Source organism: Nansenia antarctica (genome assembly GCF_963989245.1).
Source record: "Nansenia antarctica genome assembly, chromosome: 5".
In the NCBI taxonomy this organism is placed as follows: domain Eukaryota; kingdom Metazoa; phylum Chordata; class Actinopteri; order Argentiniformes; family Microstomatidae; genus Nansenia; species Nansenia antarctica.
Genome location: NC_137690.1, coordinates 36182366 through 36199595, shown reverse-complemented (window position 1 = coordinate 36199595; position 17230 = coordinate 36182366). Strand labels below are relative to the sequence as shown.

The 17230-nt window shown below is 43.3% G+C and overlaps 2 protein-coding genes across 2 annotated transcripts in view; both read left to right on the top strand.

Annotated features, from left to right (window-relative positions):
* kiss1rb (KISS1 receptor b) overlaps nt 1–17230 on the top strand; it is a gene marked incomplete at both ends in the record, with an annotated part of 203944 nt that overhangs the window by 84023 nt on the left and 102691 nt on the right. The window lies entirely within an intron of this gene.
* The window catches only part of tut7 (terminal uridylyl transferase 7), a gene marked incomplete at its 5' end in the record, with an annotated part of 63592 nt that overhangs the window by 21969 nt on the left and 24393 nt on the right, over nt 1–17230 (top strand). The window contains 5 exons of the mRNA XM_080532850.1: nt 8–127; nt 6704–6820; nt 6977–7154; nt 13795–14564; nt 15254–15404. Coding sequence (XP_080388976.1) covers nt 8–127; nt 6704–6820; nt 6977–7154; nt 13795–14564; nt 15254–15404 — 1336 coding nt within the window. The remainder of the gene's footprint in view (nt 1–7; nt 128–6703; nt 6821–6976; nt 7155–13794; nt 14565–15253; nt 15405–17230) is intronic.

Here is a 17230-nt window from a genome sequence, read left to right as displayed (position 1 = left end):
GTATCAGATCTGTCACATGGACCAATCAGAGGAGGGTGGCCTGCCTTCCTACGTCCTGGCCCTCATGGTCATCTACTTCCTGCAGCAGCGCAAAGAGCCCATCCTCCCCGCATACCTGGGCCCTGAGGTGAGACTGACAAAGAAACACAACATTAACAAAAACATACAAGTGTTTTTCTCTGCCAAATAACATGATGAAGAACTGAATAAATCAGGGTTCCACTGGTCCTTGAAATCCTTGAAAGTTTGTGAATTTGAGAAAAAGAAATCAAGGTCTTCAAAGTTTTTGAAAATAGACATGGGTCATTGAAAGTGCTTGAACTAGTTCTGTCTCAAACTATGCCATGTTGGGTCCTTGAATTTGAGGGAATTGAGTCTTTGAAAGTCTTTGAAAGTCTTTGAAAGACGCTTGAATTTGATGATTCAGAAGGTGTGGGAACCAAGTTCTCCAGCATTCAGCAGGTCCACCTGCTGGTAAATAGAAAGAGCAGCCTCAAGGAGGGGAGCAAAATGGTCAAATTAATTCTAAACCGTTAGTCCAACGGTTAAGTTTGGTTAAGTGTGGTTAACGGTTAAGTGTGTCATGAGCGTCAGCGTGTTGTGATTCAACTAGACTACAAGGTTGATAGGCCTACACACACCTGTTTCTATCGGTTCTGTTAGGCTTACTTATCTTAACTGTATGTTCTTGCGGGGTGCAGCCTATCTAGACTTTACTGATGTCATTCATGGGTATGGTCCTGTGTAGCCACAGCTAAATATTTATTTATAAATAAAACATATTTGAATGGAAAAAACTAAATGTATTCCATTTGTGCAACAGTGCCTATGAAAACTATGTAGAATTGCATGAATGGTGCTTAAATTCTCCTGGAAGAGGAATCCTAGACCCTCCTCCAACCCAATTTATTATCAGGAATTGTTGTGCCAATAATTTCTTGCCATACCCTAGTTTTAGCTGAAGCAATGCAACTGGTAGTACTTCTTCTTTGACGTCATTGGCTCGAACACAAGCCCATTAGTCAACCTTGTTTATGGACATTAAAGAGGTCAAGAAAATGTCAATATTGCAGTTTGAACATGAACATACACCAACAGACTCATGCTGAGGTGTCGGGGCAGACCTTAGTCTGGAGTAGGGCTGTTACGATTCGTCGACGTCGTCGACGTAATCGACTACGTCAATACGTCGACTTGCGTAATGTGCGTCGGTGCGTCGTAAATTATTTTATTTTTTAGAAAAAAGTTTTATTTTATTTATTTTTTATTTTTTATAAATAAGCAAAACAATAAGCAAAAAATAAATAAAGCAAAAATGAAATGGTCTATCAGTACGTCTGCAATGAACGAGCACCTCAAGCGAAAGCATCCTGGAGCTCTTTGTGAAGACAGCCGCAAGATACCACCAGCGTTGTATTTCTGTTCACTTTTCCGGCCGTGTATGAGTGAAAAATGGATAGCTACTAGCTAATGTTACACAAGCAATGTAGCTCACCACAGTTTGTATGTCTTGTCTTCTGGTGTTAGTAACGTTAGCTATGTAGCTGGCTAGCTACGGTAGCCTACTGTCATTGTGGTGCTCGCACCTACTGTACGTTATCTAGCTCGTAGCTCGCATGCTACGTTAGCATCAATTTAGCTAATCATAACATAGCAGCGAGAGTAACGTTAGCTAGCTATGTAGCTACTAGCTAGCTATGTGTTGTGGTGATGGACAGACTTCTAAATGGCCATGTTGGCATTCAAGTTGGCTAAACATAGCAGTGAGGTGGAAATAATTTTTTATTTTTTAATAAAAAAATATCGTTAAATTAGTCGGTAGACTAACCGACTAATCGAAAAAATAATCGCTAGATTAATCGTTAGAAAAATAGTCGTTTGGGACAGCCCTAGTCTGGAGAGAGGAGCAGCTGTTCTCTAAAGCCTGGTACACACATAAAGATCATCTGGTCAATTTTGGCCCGATTTCCCCCCTTCCGACCAAGGACAGCAAACGCCCGATTATCGGATGGCTCTAAAGATTATCCTACAAGATTATCCTGTGGTGTGAGGTGTGTTAAGAGTGCAATTTCTCCCAAGAAATCTGCTCGGAAAACGGTCAGGGCCGACGATCTTAAATATTAAACGTGTCAAATATTTAAGATCTAAATTCCTCTTGTGTGTGGGCGAAATGGACAACTTGTGACGTGGAATGGAATGTAGCCAATCAAGAAGCGAGTTGACTGCTGACGCGTCTTCTTGGTTTCGTTCTTTGCCACTTTATTTACCCTGTTGCACATGGCTGCCTCGCACAGGTCAGTCAGGGTACTACTACCCTGATCACACGAGATTTCTGTCTTAGAGGACGAGACTCTAGACCAGGGGTCGGCAAGTAAGTTTGGCCTTGGGCCAAATCTTTTTCTGAGCCACTAGATGGCGGGCCAGAACATAAACAAAGGCTAACTTAACCATTGATTGTTAAAAAATGCGTTCTAATGCTTTGACTTTTCTTTCGAAAAATACATTTCCCCGTTGTAGAAAATCAATGACACATCGCTAGTCAACTAACACAGCTTGTTTTGTGAGCCTGCTAATAATGTAAAGTAGTGTTATAGTTAACTAGTTAGCAGTCCAATCCATTGCGTTGCAGTATTTTGGCTTGACTAGTGAGTTTGTGCTTCTCAACAACGTTGAAACGTAGTTTCACCCTTTTCCATTTAACCTGCTGAGAAACATAATGTCACTCTCCAAAGGTCTAAAGAGGAAGGTTGACGGTGAAAACAGGGCATTTAAAGAGGAATGGATGCATAGCAAACTATGCGTTCATCCTACCTGGTTTCATCAATGCAAAGCCGTTGTGAGAGACTCACATTTTATGTGCTCACAATGTTCCCTTCCACCTATATGCGAGTCGTCCTTTTAGTCAATGATAAAGACGCACAAGAGGAATCGATTGATGCATAAAAACCTTGAGAACTGCCGGATTAAAGTGACGTCCATAATAATAACAACAAATAATAATACATTAGACTAATATAGAGCTTTTCTAGACACTCAAAGACGTCCATATCACCAGATATCCAACAAATGGTGACCGATGGGAGATGCCAGTTTTCACATTAAGTGAGAACCAAGCCTGTTGTTATTGTATTTAATAACCTAATTGTATTTTGTATATTTTGAATGAATGGCTCATTGTAAATATTATCCCTAGTAATAGGGCTGCCACGATTAGTCGACTAGTTGCGACGACGTCGATTACCAAAATCGTCGCCGACATATTTGGTAATCGACGTCATCGCATGTTTTTTTGGAGCTGAAATAAGCGATAAGCATTCGTTTTTCTTCCCTGAAGCTGCCACTGGCTAGCGTTCGCCTATCATCCATCCTCACTATGGCTTTTGCCACTTGATTGACGTACAGGTAAGCCAGTCTGAGATCTGATCTTTTCACCTAACACACGGTTCACCACGCATGCGCAGTCAACATCGCCAACTACAAAATACAAAATACCGGCGAGACTAATTACCTAGTTAGCCTTCCAATTTCTACTATTTACTATATAATACTAAAGAAAGGGTATACAAATGAGTGGGGAGGCTGGACCAAGTAAGAAACCAATAACGTACAACTTCCATCCAGAATGGGAGGAGGACTTTTTTACACGATGTGATATTGGAAGTGCGTCTGTCTGATCTGCAAATCTACGATGGCTATTTCGAAGAAGGGAAATGTGGCAAAAGAGCGAAAACGTACGGCTGCAACGATAGCTTCTTATCGCGTCAGTCACGTTCTTGTTCAACACAAAGTCATTCAAAGACGGCGAAATTGTGAAAAAAGTGTTTCTCGAGGCTGCAGATTGCCTTTTCGATGACAGATCCACAGTGGCTGATGACACCTTGCAACCAGCTCCTACAGCCCTGACTACTAGAAACTAGCTGCCTCCTCCCAGTGCCAGGTCTCCCACTAAGGTAGAGAAATGCATTTATTTCCTCCTTTCAAACTAGGGAACTACCTGTTTTGTATCTGGTTTACTTTTCTGTTTGTTGGATCCGTAGTTGGCTATGGTACTGCAGACTGGCTGTCAGTGAGTGAGTGAGTGTGAGTGTGTGTGTTGTTAGAGCAAATTATCAATAAAAGCAGCCTGTTTCGTTTCAAGATGTATAAGAAAAGATATTTAATATTCTTCTGCAGAAGGAGGAAGTTTACAGGTTCGTCAGACGCATCTGAACGATTCAAAGTTCCTCGTAAAGTCCAGATCATTCATCACATCTCTGTATGGGGTCTAGACCAATCATGAGCAATGGGTGTGGACTTGTACATTGAGGAAAATGATGGGGGATGAAGGTTAAGGGGGAATCGGCCCCCACTTTCTCCTAGTTACACAAAGGTGAAAAAGGAACACAATAGCCACAAACTGGTTTAGTCTGGTCTTAGAGTACTGGGTCTGGGGAAACACAAAAGTCCAAAACTGCTCTAGATGGCTTGGTCCATCTCGGGAGAAAAGAGAGCAATCAGGTCTTTGTAATCATTTAAATGTGTCTGTTGTCTAGCCAATGTCAAGCTTCAAGTAGAGAAACTGGTTTCATTGTGTGGTTACAACAGGAAATCAGTTTATATACGGTAGCTTTGCCCTAGATATCCAAAGTTTGAATCTTAAATGTAGAAAATGTCATTTACATATAATAATTTTCTCTCACAGTGTGTGTGTGTGTGTGTGTGTGTGTGTGTGTGTGTGTGTGTGTGTGTGTGTAAGAGAGAGAGAGGGGGGGAGAGAGAGGGAGGGAGTGCAAAACAAAGGGTATAGTGCATCTTCTCAGGCATCAAACACATTTTTTAAATGTAGTACTCAGCAGTTTGCCCTCTCTACTACATTTTAAAAATGTGTTTGATGCCTGAGAAGATGCACTATACCCTTTGTTTTGCACTATTACATTACATTACATGCAAGTGATGCCAGAAATAAATATGCTGCTGCTGCAAGCTGCAAAGTTCATTAAAATATCTATTTTTGAGTGAACAATCATTTTAATTGTCTTTATTTTTAGTTAGCACATACCTACAACAACAACTAACAACTTCAAGCTAAATTTAGAAGCTGATTTAGAAGATGATAGCTAAATAAGAGCGATTGAGTAATTGTGCGATAAGCTGTAATTTATGATCTGATTAGTCGACTAATCGTTAAAATAATCGGCGACTAATCGACTATGAAAATAATCGTTTGTGGCAGCCCTACCTAGTAATGTAGCGTGTTTGCTCTGTCGTTTCTGGAGCATATAAGCCTATGGACCACCACCCCTCGCCCTCCATGATCAAGCGGATTCAGCTTTTTTTTTGCACCGATTTTGTTGTCAACGTTTTTCATAAACAGCATTTGCTTTGTTACTGTTAACATGTGTGGTACAGTCACATATAAGTAAACATTAAGTTTGAATGATTTACTGAGCTGACGTTATTTGTTTCAAACCACACACCGCATGTCGGCTATTTCAGCACCACGCGTTGTCCACCTACTTATGATTCACTATGAGGGCTTCAGCGTCAGTGCGCTTCGGTGCACCCCGCTGCCTGATTGTCTGTGCCTGTGTCATTCACTCTCAACATGGATACAAGTACAATAAGCATTCTTCAGTTAGGGGTAGATTCTCTATTCTGACATTAAAGCCTATATGTGGGACTGTCGGTCCGATATTGTAAAAAATAAATAAAAAATTCTCGAAATAATCTTCCGGGCCAAATATTATTGCTGGTGGGCCAACAATGGCCCGTGGGCCACCTATTGCCGACCCCTGGTCTAGACTGTCGTAGGACAGATCTTTATGTATGTGGTGTGCTGTATTGGGAATATCGGAGCACACCACACACAATACAATCAAAACTGTTCAATCCATGATTTTTTATCTTTATGTGTGGGGTCTCTCTCAGATATATGAATATGTATCTGAGCTTTGAGTTGCATTTCATGTACGAAAGGCGCTATATAAATAAAGCTTTACTTACTTACTTAGTAGAATCTGTTAAGATTTAGAGAATCTTTGTGTGTACCAGGCTTTAGTGGGCCTGTAGGTGTAGACAGACCTTAGTCAGGAGGTAGGAGATGTTCTGTACCTGTAGAGACAAACCTTAGTCTGGCGGTAGGAGATGTTCTCTTACTGGGCCTGTAGAGACGGACCTTAGTCTGGAGGTAGGAGATGTTCTGTACCTGTAGAGACAGACCTTAGTCTGGAGGTAGGAGATGTTCTGTACCTGTAGAGACAGACCTTAGTCTGGAGGTAGGAGATGTTCTGTACCTGTAGAGACGGACCTTAGTCTGGAGGTAGGAGATGTTCTGGACCTGTAGAGACAGACCTTAGTCTGGAGGTAGGAGATGTTCTGTACCTGTAGAGACAGACCTTAGTCTGGAGGTAGGAGATGTTCTGGACCTGTAGTCGAGCACCAGGGTCTTGAATACGATGCACCCCGCTATTGAAGGCCGGGCCAGAGTGCAGAGGAGAGGTGTGACATGTTCTACACGTGTGGCAGCCAGCCAATGATAGTCACGGTGTGTTTTTGCCCCTCCGTTATTAAAGTCTCTTTATTATTTAAATTAAAATGTCATGGCGAATGCCCCGGGAAATTATTTCTGGAAAAGTATGGGAACCCTGACACAGTTGGTACACGGAAGGCACATATTCATGTAAAGTCTTTTGTGATACATGAATATCTCTCTCTCTCTCTCCAGATCGAGTTTTCTGTCAATAAGCTGTCAGACTTCAACCTGACGTATGTGGAGAATGGCTACGTGCATTGGGGTTACTATCCCGGCTCCAAAGAAGCTTCCCCCCCCGCCGAGGGCAAGGTAACCCCTCCTCTCAGACCGCCCGTCCAGCTGAGGCCTCGAGGCCAAGCCAAGTAGTCGTCCAAAAAATACATTGTATGATACGGCGAGACGATACGGTGGATTAACCCACGGTTTAAATGTGATGACGTGTGTCTGTGTCATGTTTTTACCCAGGCTCCCCTGGCGTTCCAGACGGCTCGCTGCTCTGCAGAGCCAGGGCTGCTGTGGGTGGAGATGCTGCGTTTCTATTCGCTGGAGCTGAACATGTCGGACAGCGTCATCAGCGTCCGCACCAGCATGGTCCTGTCACGAGAGGCCAAGGACTGGCCCAAGAAACGCATCGCTGTGGAGGGTCAGTCTGTCCTAACCCGAACCCTAGCACTAACACTGATACACCACTGACTAGACCAACACACCTGCACTAACACTGATACACCACTGACTAGACCAACACACCTGCACTAACACTGATACACCACTGACTAGACCAACACACCTGCACTAACACTGATACACCACTGACTAGACCAACACACCTGCACTAACACTGACACTGATACCCCACTGACTAGACCAACACACCTGCACTAACACTGATACACCACTGACTAGACCAACACACCTGCACTAACACTGATACACCACTGACTAGACCAACACACCTGCACTAACACTGATACACCACTGACTAGACCAACACACCTGCACTAACACTGATACACCACTGACTAGACCAACACACCTGCACTAACACTAACACTGATACACCACTGACTAGACCAACACACCTGCACTAACACTGATACACTACTGACTAGACCAACACACCTGCACTAACACTAACACTACTGACTAGGGGTGGGACGATTAGAAAATGTCATGTCACGATTATCGTGGGCAAAATAATCGCGATCCACGATATTATCGCGAGAATTAAAAAAATAAATACTTTTTTTTATTTATTTTTTTATTCCAATAAAACACACTGTAATCACTTTAACTTAGATTTTGTTGTATTTTTAGGAAATTTTAAGTCAGTAATTCAGATTCTAGTGGCACATATCTCTGGCCATAATCCGGGTCCTTAAGAAAGAGCAATTCCTTTTCGGCCAATCAGCACCTTTCATTAACGTACCCAAGGAAGTTTAAAGAACGCACTCCCAGTGTTGCCAACTTCCAGAGCCCCTTGGCGACTTAATTAGTCAAAAGCGACCAGCGACAAATCTAACTTCCTTTTCTGGTCATTTGGGGAATTACTGTAAAGCATCTAACATATCCTGTATTCCACGGTTCACGTTACAACCGAGCTCAGGAGAGACGAGTAGCGATACAGTCTATGGCGAGCGAGGGTTGCCGTCTCCTCTCTCCCTCAACACTCACTCCCGCGGCCAGTCTGATAGCAGCCGCGGGGAGCGTACCGTTGTTCCCCGGGTCCTCGCAGGGGGTTCGGGAAAAGTTCGGGAAATAACGGACGGTTGTCATGTGTTTATACAGCATGGATGTTACGTGCCTAATGCCTTTGATGCGCACACTTGCTACTTGCCGCTTTAATAATTGTATTTAGTAGGGATGCACGATATTATCGGCACCGATATTTATCGGCCCGATAATGGGAAATTAATGTTTATCGGTATTTATCGGTTTTATAAATTTTTTGCCGATATAGAGCCGATAATATGAAGCCGGAAATATTTCTGCTTCCGGTTTCCGCGCTCATGCTGCTGCGCCTGCGTACAGGCACGCAGTGTGTATAGACGAGACGAGAGCGAAACATGAGAGCTTCCCCGGTGTGTCTGACATTCTTCACAGTTTCTGAGGCAGATAGTGCGTTTGCAATTTGCAATACATGTTCGACAAAAGTTCGGAGAGGAGGGAAAAGGTCTACGAGTTACAACACAACGAATCTCATAAGTCACCTTAAGATTCACCATTGCAAGCACGCTGTATGGAAGGAATATCAAGCACTAGTAGTAGCAGAACAAGGTAGCCTAGCCGCGGAAAAAAAAGCTGCTGTGCCTATTGAACACGCATTTGAAAACTGCAGGAAGTCTCTCGAGACAGCTCAAAGGCTCAAGCAATCAATGAAAAAATAATGGAGTTGATGGCCCTCGACGACCAGCCTTTCTCTGTAGTAGAAGATAAAGGATTTCGCCAGCTAATTTCACATTTAGAGCCCCGGTATACACTCCCAAGCCGCCGCTATTTTGCAGACGTGTGCCTGCCTGCTATGTATGATACAGTCGCCACACACATCCATAGTCTGATCGATACTAGCGTAAGCCAGATAAGTTTTACCACGGACATATGGACTTCTGACGTTAGTCCAGTCAGTATGCTTAGTTTGACGGCCCAGTGGCTGGATGAGGACTTCAATATGAAGAAGACACTGCTGCATGCGCAGGGGTTCTCCGGTTCGCATACTGTGACAGCCATCCGCGGGGCTTTTGAAACCATGTTTGGACAGTGGAAGATACCTAAGGAGCGGGTGCACGTTGTGCTGAGGGACAAAACGCGCAATATAATAATATATCTTAGGTGAGCCTTTTTTGTTTTCATAAAAGGAGGCCAGATCTTGGCTAAAAAAAGCATTGTGCACTGTCTATAACAGATTCTGTTTGTTAGAGGAAATAATAAATGAACATTTGAAGAGTCAGAAGTGTTCTCTTTGTTGTGTTAACAATAGTGATGTAAGTTAGATTTGGTGAGATCACTATGGAATATTAAATCATCAATCTTTGCTCACTACATAGCCTTTCTTACCTTCAGGTGTGCATGAACTACAGGTTATCAACTGTGAAATTATATCTGAATGGTCTTTATTGTCATTGATATAGTACAGGTACCAAACAACGAAATTTGGGAGGGGGGGGGGCTCCCCTGGTGCTAGGAAAGAAAAAAAAACAATATATATATATCGGTTATCATATCGGTTATCGGCCACGAGAAGCGGGTAAACATCGGTATCGGTATCGGTTGGAAAAAATGCATATCGTGCATCCCTAGTATTTAGCCTATAGCACAAGTCATGCATTGCATGTAACCTCAAGTGCTGAACAGTATTAAGTAAACCACAATATATTTGCTAAAGCTTAGGGGCGACCGTGCCTTTTGCAGCCATAGACTGTCACTGCCTGGTAATAACAAGGAAGGCCAATGACAGTATCCCGTCTAAATACGTTACCTAGTGACTGACTGACAAGGCTGACTTGACAGTAGTGTTGTTCCGATACCATTTTTTGATCCCGATACCGATACCGATACCTGACCGTGCAGTACTTGCCGATACCGAGTACCGATCCGATACCACGGCGTTTGAAAAAACAAAACAAAAAAACATGTTTTTTGAGCCGCATACTCACCTCGATGTAAAATTATTGCTAACACTTAGTCTGGCACTGCTCAAAACCTTTGTAAAACAGGAAAAAATACCAACAGAGAGTGAATACTATAGAACTTTTTTTTATTGTCTACCTGGTATGGTGACAAGAAAATCAACCCCTTATAAAACCTGAAATGTGGCTCTCACAGATGCCAATCAGTGCAATATCCATTTAAGATATAAAACAGTCGTAGTAGTAGTGCAACAGCAAGTGAACATTTACAAACAAAAGAACTTTAGTACTAAAAAAAAAAAAAAAAAAAAAACGGATTTTTTTTTTGTTGTTGTTAGTACTCGCCGATACCGATACCAGCATTTTTGTGCGTATCGGTGGCCATGCCGATACTAGTATCGGTATCGGAACAACACTACTTGACAGTAACGTTACCCATGCAGGCTGAACAATAGCGCGAGACAAGTTCTGTGAGGATATTCGCGCGCGGCTCATGTGAGGAATTGCAATTATATTACAGTAACAGTCGCTAACTTGACTGCAAAAGTAATGTAGACTAGGCTGAAAAATAGCGCCAGACATTTGTTAAACACAGTTTATTCATTAGAGATGCTCCGATCAGGGTTTTTGGTGCCGATCACCGATCACTGGAATCAGTGATCTGCCGATCCGATATCACCGATCACAGCGTCGAAAATGGCAATTGAAGCATTCTATTTATTGTGTAGCAGTATTTATGTTTTTAATTATTCTTAACACCATTGACATTGTATATTAAGTATTCAAATGAAATTAGGAGATGAGAAAGTATCATGAATTGACAACCATCTGTTTTATTGAATTCACAACCACCTGTAGCTTACTTCAGGAAAAACAAATAAAATGTGAAAATAAAAATCATAATAAATAAAATGTACACTGTCACATCAAATGTGCAACATTCCACTCGAATGAGAGGAACTAGGGGCTCTTAGAGAACTTGGAGCTTATACTATAGCTTTCCTGAGGAACAATAAACATACCCAAACTAAACTGCAACATAAACAGTCTATAGCCAAATATAAAATACTGTTTCAAGTCAGTCAGTTTCAAGTCATATTTAGGAGGAGATAAGACAGCAAGTCAGCAATAATCAATAAAACAAAAAAACAAAACATTGCACCTAAGGAGATTTCAGACTCAAACCTTACTTCTTAAGCAGCATCACTGGCAGATTAGCCTTGAGAAATACAAGCATCTCAGCGTTTTTGGCACTCAGCCTGTTCCTCTTATCATCTAAAATATGTCCTGCTATGCTGAAAAGTATACACTTGTGCAAGGTGCACAGAGGAAGACCTAAAACTTGCGCGCTAATAGTTGTTGTTGCTATGGGCCTTAGCCTAGCTTAGTGACTTCCTGCTCGCGGGGTCACATGACGTCGCTGAACACTACCTACACTACGCTCGTGAAGTCGCGCTGGAACTCTGACCAGCACTCGTGGAACGCCTCTCGTCCAATCAAAGCACTCGGTCCCTTTATGACGTCGAGCCCAGTGTGCGCTTCGGCGCTCTCGGAGCGAATCGACGAACGCAGCAAATGCCGTATGATATTCGTGGTATTGAAAGACCTTGCGTGCGTTCCTCCGCGAGGAATTTCTTTTGAGCAGACATTACAAACTGCATATTTGTTGTCTCTTTCTGACACTGTGTAATATTGCCAGACTGGCGACGCCATTTCTCTATGTAAACTGATCGGCCGTTTTGAGAACTCCGATCAAAACCGATCAAGGGCATATCGGCGCCGATCAGATCGGAGCATCTCTATTATTCATAACATACGATTATGACGATTATTCAAATAATTAAAATTCTCCACGATTAAGTTATCGCGGGTGTTTTTATCGCGATTAACGATAAAAACGATAATCGTCCCATCCCTACTACTGACTAGACCAACACACCTGCACTGACATTAACACTGATACCCCACTGACTAGACCAACACACCTGCACTAACACTAACACTGATACCCCACTGACTAGACCAACACACCTGCACTAACACTGATACCCCACTGACTAGACCAACACACCTGCACTAACACTAACACTGATACCCCACTGACTAGACCAACACACCTGCACTAACACTGATACCCCACTGACTAGACCAACACACCTGCACTAACACTAACACTGATACCCCACTGACTAGACCAACACACCTGCGCTGACATTAGGACTGTACCTAACCATTATAATTTTTTGTTGATTAATCTAATAACTAATTTACTGATTATTCAAACGATTATTTAAAAAATGTTCTTAATTCATATAACACATTAATTTACCCCGCAAAAAACCCTCTATGTCAATATTTTATTCAATCATCTTCTCTTAAAAACTAAAGCCCAATTTATACTTCTGCGTAAAATCGACGAAGCCGTAGCTTGCGTAGTTGACGCGCACCTCTCCAAAAATGTAACTACGCGGCAGTGCCTACGCAACCGTAAGCACTGTGATTGGTCCGCTTCGTAGCACATGATTCCGACTCTCGTAGGCCAAAATGCGGAAGCCATGACAGAAATGTCATTTACTTTTTCTGTAATTACTTATTAATAAAGATTTTTAAAATTATGATAACCATCGTATTATCTTAGTTTAATGTCATTTCAATGCATCAAAGAACTTTTATTTACAACAAGCATAACAAACAAAAAAATCGCTATTATGCCGCTATGAGTACACCGTTCCAAGCGTCAGGCACAGCCTTCCTATAAGGAGCGCGATTCACATTTACGAGATGGACAATCCTAATTTATTTAGAAATAAATTATTAGTTACAGGGAGCCCCATGGCTGTTCGTTGGGTTTAAATGATATTTATGATAGACATATTTAATGTAAAGTTATCTATAAGAACTGTGATTGGTCCGCTTGGTAGCGTCACATTCCGACTCTCTCGTAAATGCGGAAGTCATGACAGAAATGTAATTTACTTTTTCTGTAATTACTTATTAATAAAGATTAGAAAAATTATGATAACCATCTTATTATCTTAGTTTACTGTCATTTCAATGCATTATAGACATTGTCTTTACAACAAGCATAAGAAAATTACGTTTTTTGATCGCTATTATGCCGCTATGAGTACACCGACCAACGCGACGCGGACCTACCAAAGCGACGCGGACCGACCAACGCAGAAGTATAAACTGGGAGAGCCCTTGCATAGGCTACGGTGTAGCCGCGCATAAATTCGACGCAGAAGTATAAATTGGGCTTAACAAATGTAACAAGAAGCAAAGTATGCACTGCAGGGCATTAATCCACAACAACAACAACAAATAGTCCAGTCTTAACGGGTAATCTCAGTTTTACAGGCCAACATAAAATCTCCAAAATAAAATTAAAGCAAGAGCTTGTTAAATTAAAGTAAAAGGAATATAGTGCAGCCATCTGGGGTCTGCATGGATCTGGGTTCCTTTAGTGGAGAAAGTCCTCCACACTGCAGCCTCAGTGTGACACATAAAGCTATTAAAATAATGATAATAGTAGCATATTTAAAACAGTCCAATTTCCACGTCACTGCTGTTATATGAATAACCACAGTAGATGACGCTTTTAAATTGTTGGCAATTTAGCTTTGTTTAACGTGAGAACTGTCTGTGTTTCGTGTCTAGACCCGTTCGCTGTGAAGAGAAACGTCGCTCGGACACTGAACAGCCAGCAGATGTTTGAGTACATCCTCCACTGCCTCAAAACCACCTACAAGTACTTTGCGCTGCCACTCGACATGCCCACCGCCAATTCCAAGCTGGGAGGACGGCAAGGGTCCAACCACAAGCCAGAGAGACAGCAAGGGTCCAATTCGGGCGCAGAATCAAAGGCTCTGAGCGACAGGAATTGCCTCCTATCAGGGCTGGGCCGTCTAAGCCTGGCGTCTCAGGCAGCCAACGGGCAGCGAGGGGAGGCGGACTCTCAGCAGGACTCAGACTGTATCGTGGAGCAGGAGGAAGAGGTGGAGGAGCAGGGGGAGGAGAGCGACTCGGACGCGGGGAGACAGAAGGCAAAAGAGGATCCGGGAAAGAATAGCCTGTCAGAGGAGGAGGAGGAGGAGGAGGAAGATGAGGAGGAGGAAGAGGAGACTGAGGAGGATGGGGTGGAGGACGAGGATGAATACCACAGACAGCACCTGGACAGCGCCACCACAGAGGACGAGGACCTGTTTCCCCTGGACGAGGTCTCGGGGGAAGAGCTTCTGTCTGACGAGGAGGGGCCGGACCTGGACACGCCTGGGTCGATGGACGACGAGGACGACCCTGCCCCCCTCGCTCTGTCCCAGAAGTCTGTGCTGCAGGACGCAGCAGGTCACCAAGCGCCTGAAAACAAGACGGAGGGCCACAACGGTCTCCGCTACGAATTCAGCAGGCTGCTGTTCACTCGCGGCAAGGTAAACACCACCACATATACCGCTAGTCACACAAAGACGTTCTAACACACACTCACTGAACACTTTTATTAGGAACCACCTGTTCTCATCGAGGTCATCCAGGTGGTGGAATGGTGGCGGTGGTGGAATGTTTTCTTGGCACATTTTGGGCCTATTAATACCAATCAATCATCGTTTGAGTATTGTTTAGGACCACGTGCATCCCTTCATGGCCACAATGTACCCATCTTCTAATGGCTCTAATGGTTCAGTGTTCTTCAGTGGCCTTCCCAGTCACCGGATCGGTAGAAAGGGAGATTCACTGCTTGAAAGTCAAGTGCGCCTGAAACATTTGCATGAATTGGGTGATGCAATCATGTCATCATAGATCAAAATCTCAAAGCAATGTTTCTAACATCTTGTGGAGTCAGTGACATGATGAATTGACCCAGCATTAGTATAGTGTTCCTAATTAAGTGTTCAGTGAGTGTACATACGCCTTCAGATATCCAAAATATTCATGCCTCTTGAACAAGGACAGGTGGGTCACTCCATAAGTTAGGTGGCAGCAAGGTTCGACATTAACGGTTGCCCGATTGCCCCACACAGTGGTCTAACTCTTGGTGTCTCCCTCAGTCTCACACAGTGGTCTAACTCTTGGTGTCTCCCTCAGTCTCACACAGTGGTCTAACTCCTGGTTTGTCCCTCAGTCTCACACAGTGGTGTGCAGCCTGTGTAAGCGTGACGGCCATCTGAAGCGAGACTGCCCTGAAGACTTCAAGAAGGTGGAGCTGGACACCCTCCCAACCATGACGCCAAAGTTCCTCACAACCCTCAATGAAGTCTGCCAGCAGTGCTACAGTGAGTGAGTGGGGGGGGGCAAAAGTCCATATCTCAATAATGACATGATATGTTCTACATTGATAAATAGAGCAACATTTATTTAGTGTGCCCGTGAGTAAGGCACTTAGCCCTAAGTTACTCCAGGAAGACCATCCCTGTAATCTCTAATTGTAAATCGCTTTGGATAAAAGTCGTAAAAATGGAAATGTCCAGTCAAAGTGGTCGATGGAACTAGAACCCAATGCTGCTTGTGACAAAACTTACCCTTCCTACAGCATGGCCTGGTCCTAACACTATTAACACTAACCCTTCCTACAGCATGGCCTGGTCCTAACACTATTAACACGAACCCTTCCTTCAGCATGGCCTGGTCCTAACACTATTAACACTAACCCTTCCTACAGCATGGCCTGGTCCTAACACTTAACACTAACCCTTCCTTCAGCATGGCCTGGTCCTAACACTATTAACACTAACCCTTCCTACAGCATGGCCTGGTCCTAACACTATTAACACTAACCCTTCCTACAGCATGGCATGGTCCTAACACTATTAACACTAAAGCCCAATTTATGCTTCTACGTCGAATTTACTCGCGGCTACGCCGTAGCATACGCAAGGGCTCTCCTAATTTATACTTCTGCGTCGCGTTGATCTGCTCCGTTGGAACGGTGTACTCATAGTGGCATAATCACGATTTTTCATGTTATGCTTGTTGTAAAGAAAATGTCCATAATGCATTGAAATGACATTAAACTAAGATAATACGATGGTTATCATATAAAATCAAATCTTTATTAATAAGTAATTACAGAAAAGGTAAATGACATTTCTGTCATGGCTTCCGCATTCCTACGAGAGAGTCGCAATCATATCGGAATCATGTGCTACCAAGCGGACCAATCACAGTGCTTACGGTTGCGTAGGCACTGCCGCGTAGTTACATTTTTGGAGAGGTGCGCGCATTACATTAGGTGCGCGTTACAGCATGGCCTGGTCCCAACACTAATGGCGCTTTCCCATTACAGGGCCAAAGCAGGCCCAAGCAGGCCAGCCCGCTTCGGCCTGCTTCTTTTCCCCTTTTCCATTGTCGTCCCAGGTCGGCTCGGCTCGCTTCTTTAGCTCCACATCGAGAGCAGGGTCTACATTTTAAGATCCGGATCTTTTTGCCAGGCTGCGTGTGACGCTGCACACCGTTGATTGGTCAATGGAAATCGTCATCCCATGTCCATAGATTTCTTCACTAACCGGCATCTTGAAATACCACATTCGCTCTAGGAAAATGTCACTAGAGTTTCTGTAATAGCTTATTAATAAAGATTCGAAAAATTATGCTGACCATCGTATTATCTTAGTTTAATGTCATTTCAATGAATCATAGAACTTTTATTTACAACAAGCACAACACAAAAATCGCTATTATGCACCGTCTTTGTCCGTGAATAACACCGGCTGTGGAGGTGGTACAAACACAATACTCCTTTGCTAACTTCACCATCGGTCTACGGTCATTTTGAGCCCTTAACCACCGTGCTGACACCCCGAGAAGTTATGCTTTTAACCGTAAACTCAATGAACCGGGAGTTCACCCGCTGCTGCTGCTTCAAAGTCCCGTTGACAGCGGGGGCAGAGAATATTTCTACCCGGGAATTCCATTCAAATGCCCGCGTCAGTCAGCCTTTTCCGTAGAAATACATCGCTCCGTTATATATATAACGTTACATGTTTTAAGGCTGATCTGTGCATGATAGTGCTGCATTATGTTGATCTATTTATATCGATCTATTCTTGCCAATTCCTTATTACCAGTGGAAAGGGGGAAGGCTAAAACACTTTGAATGGAA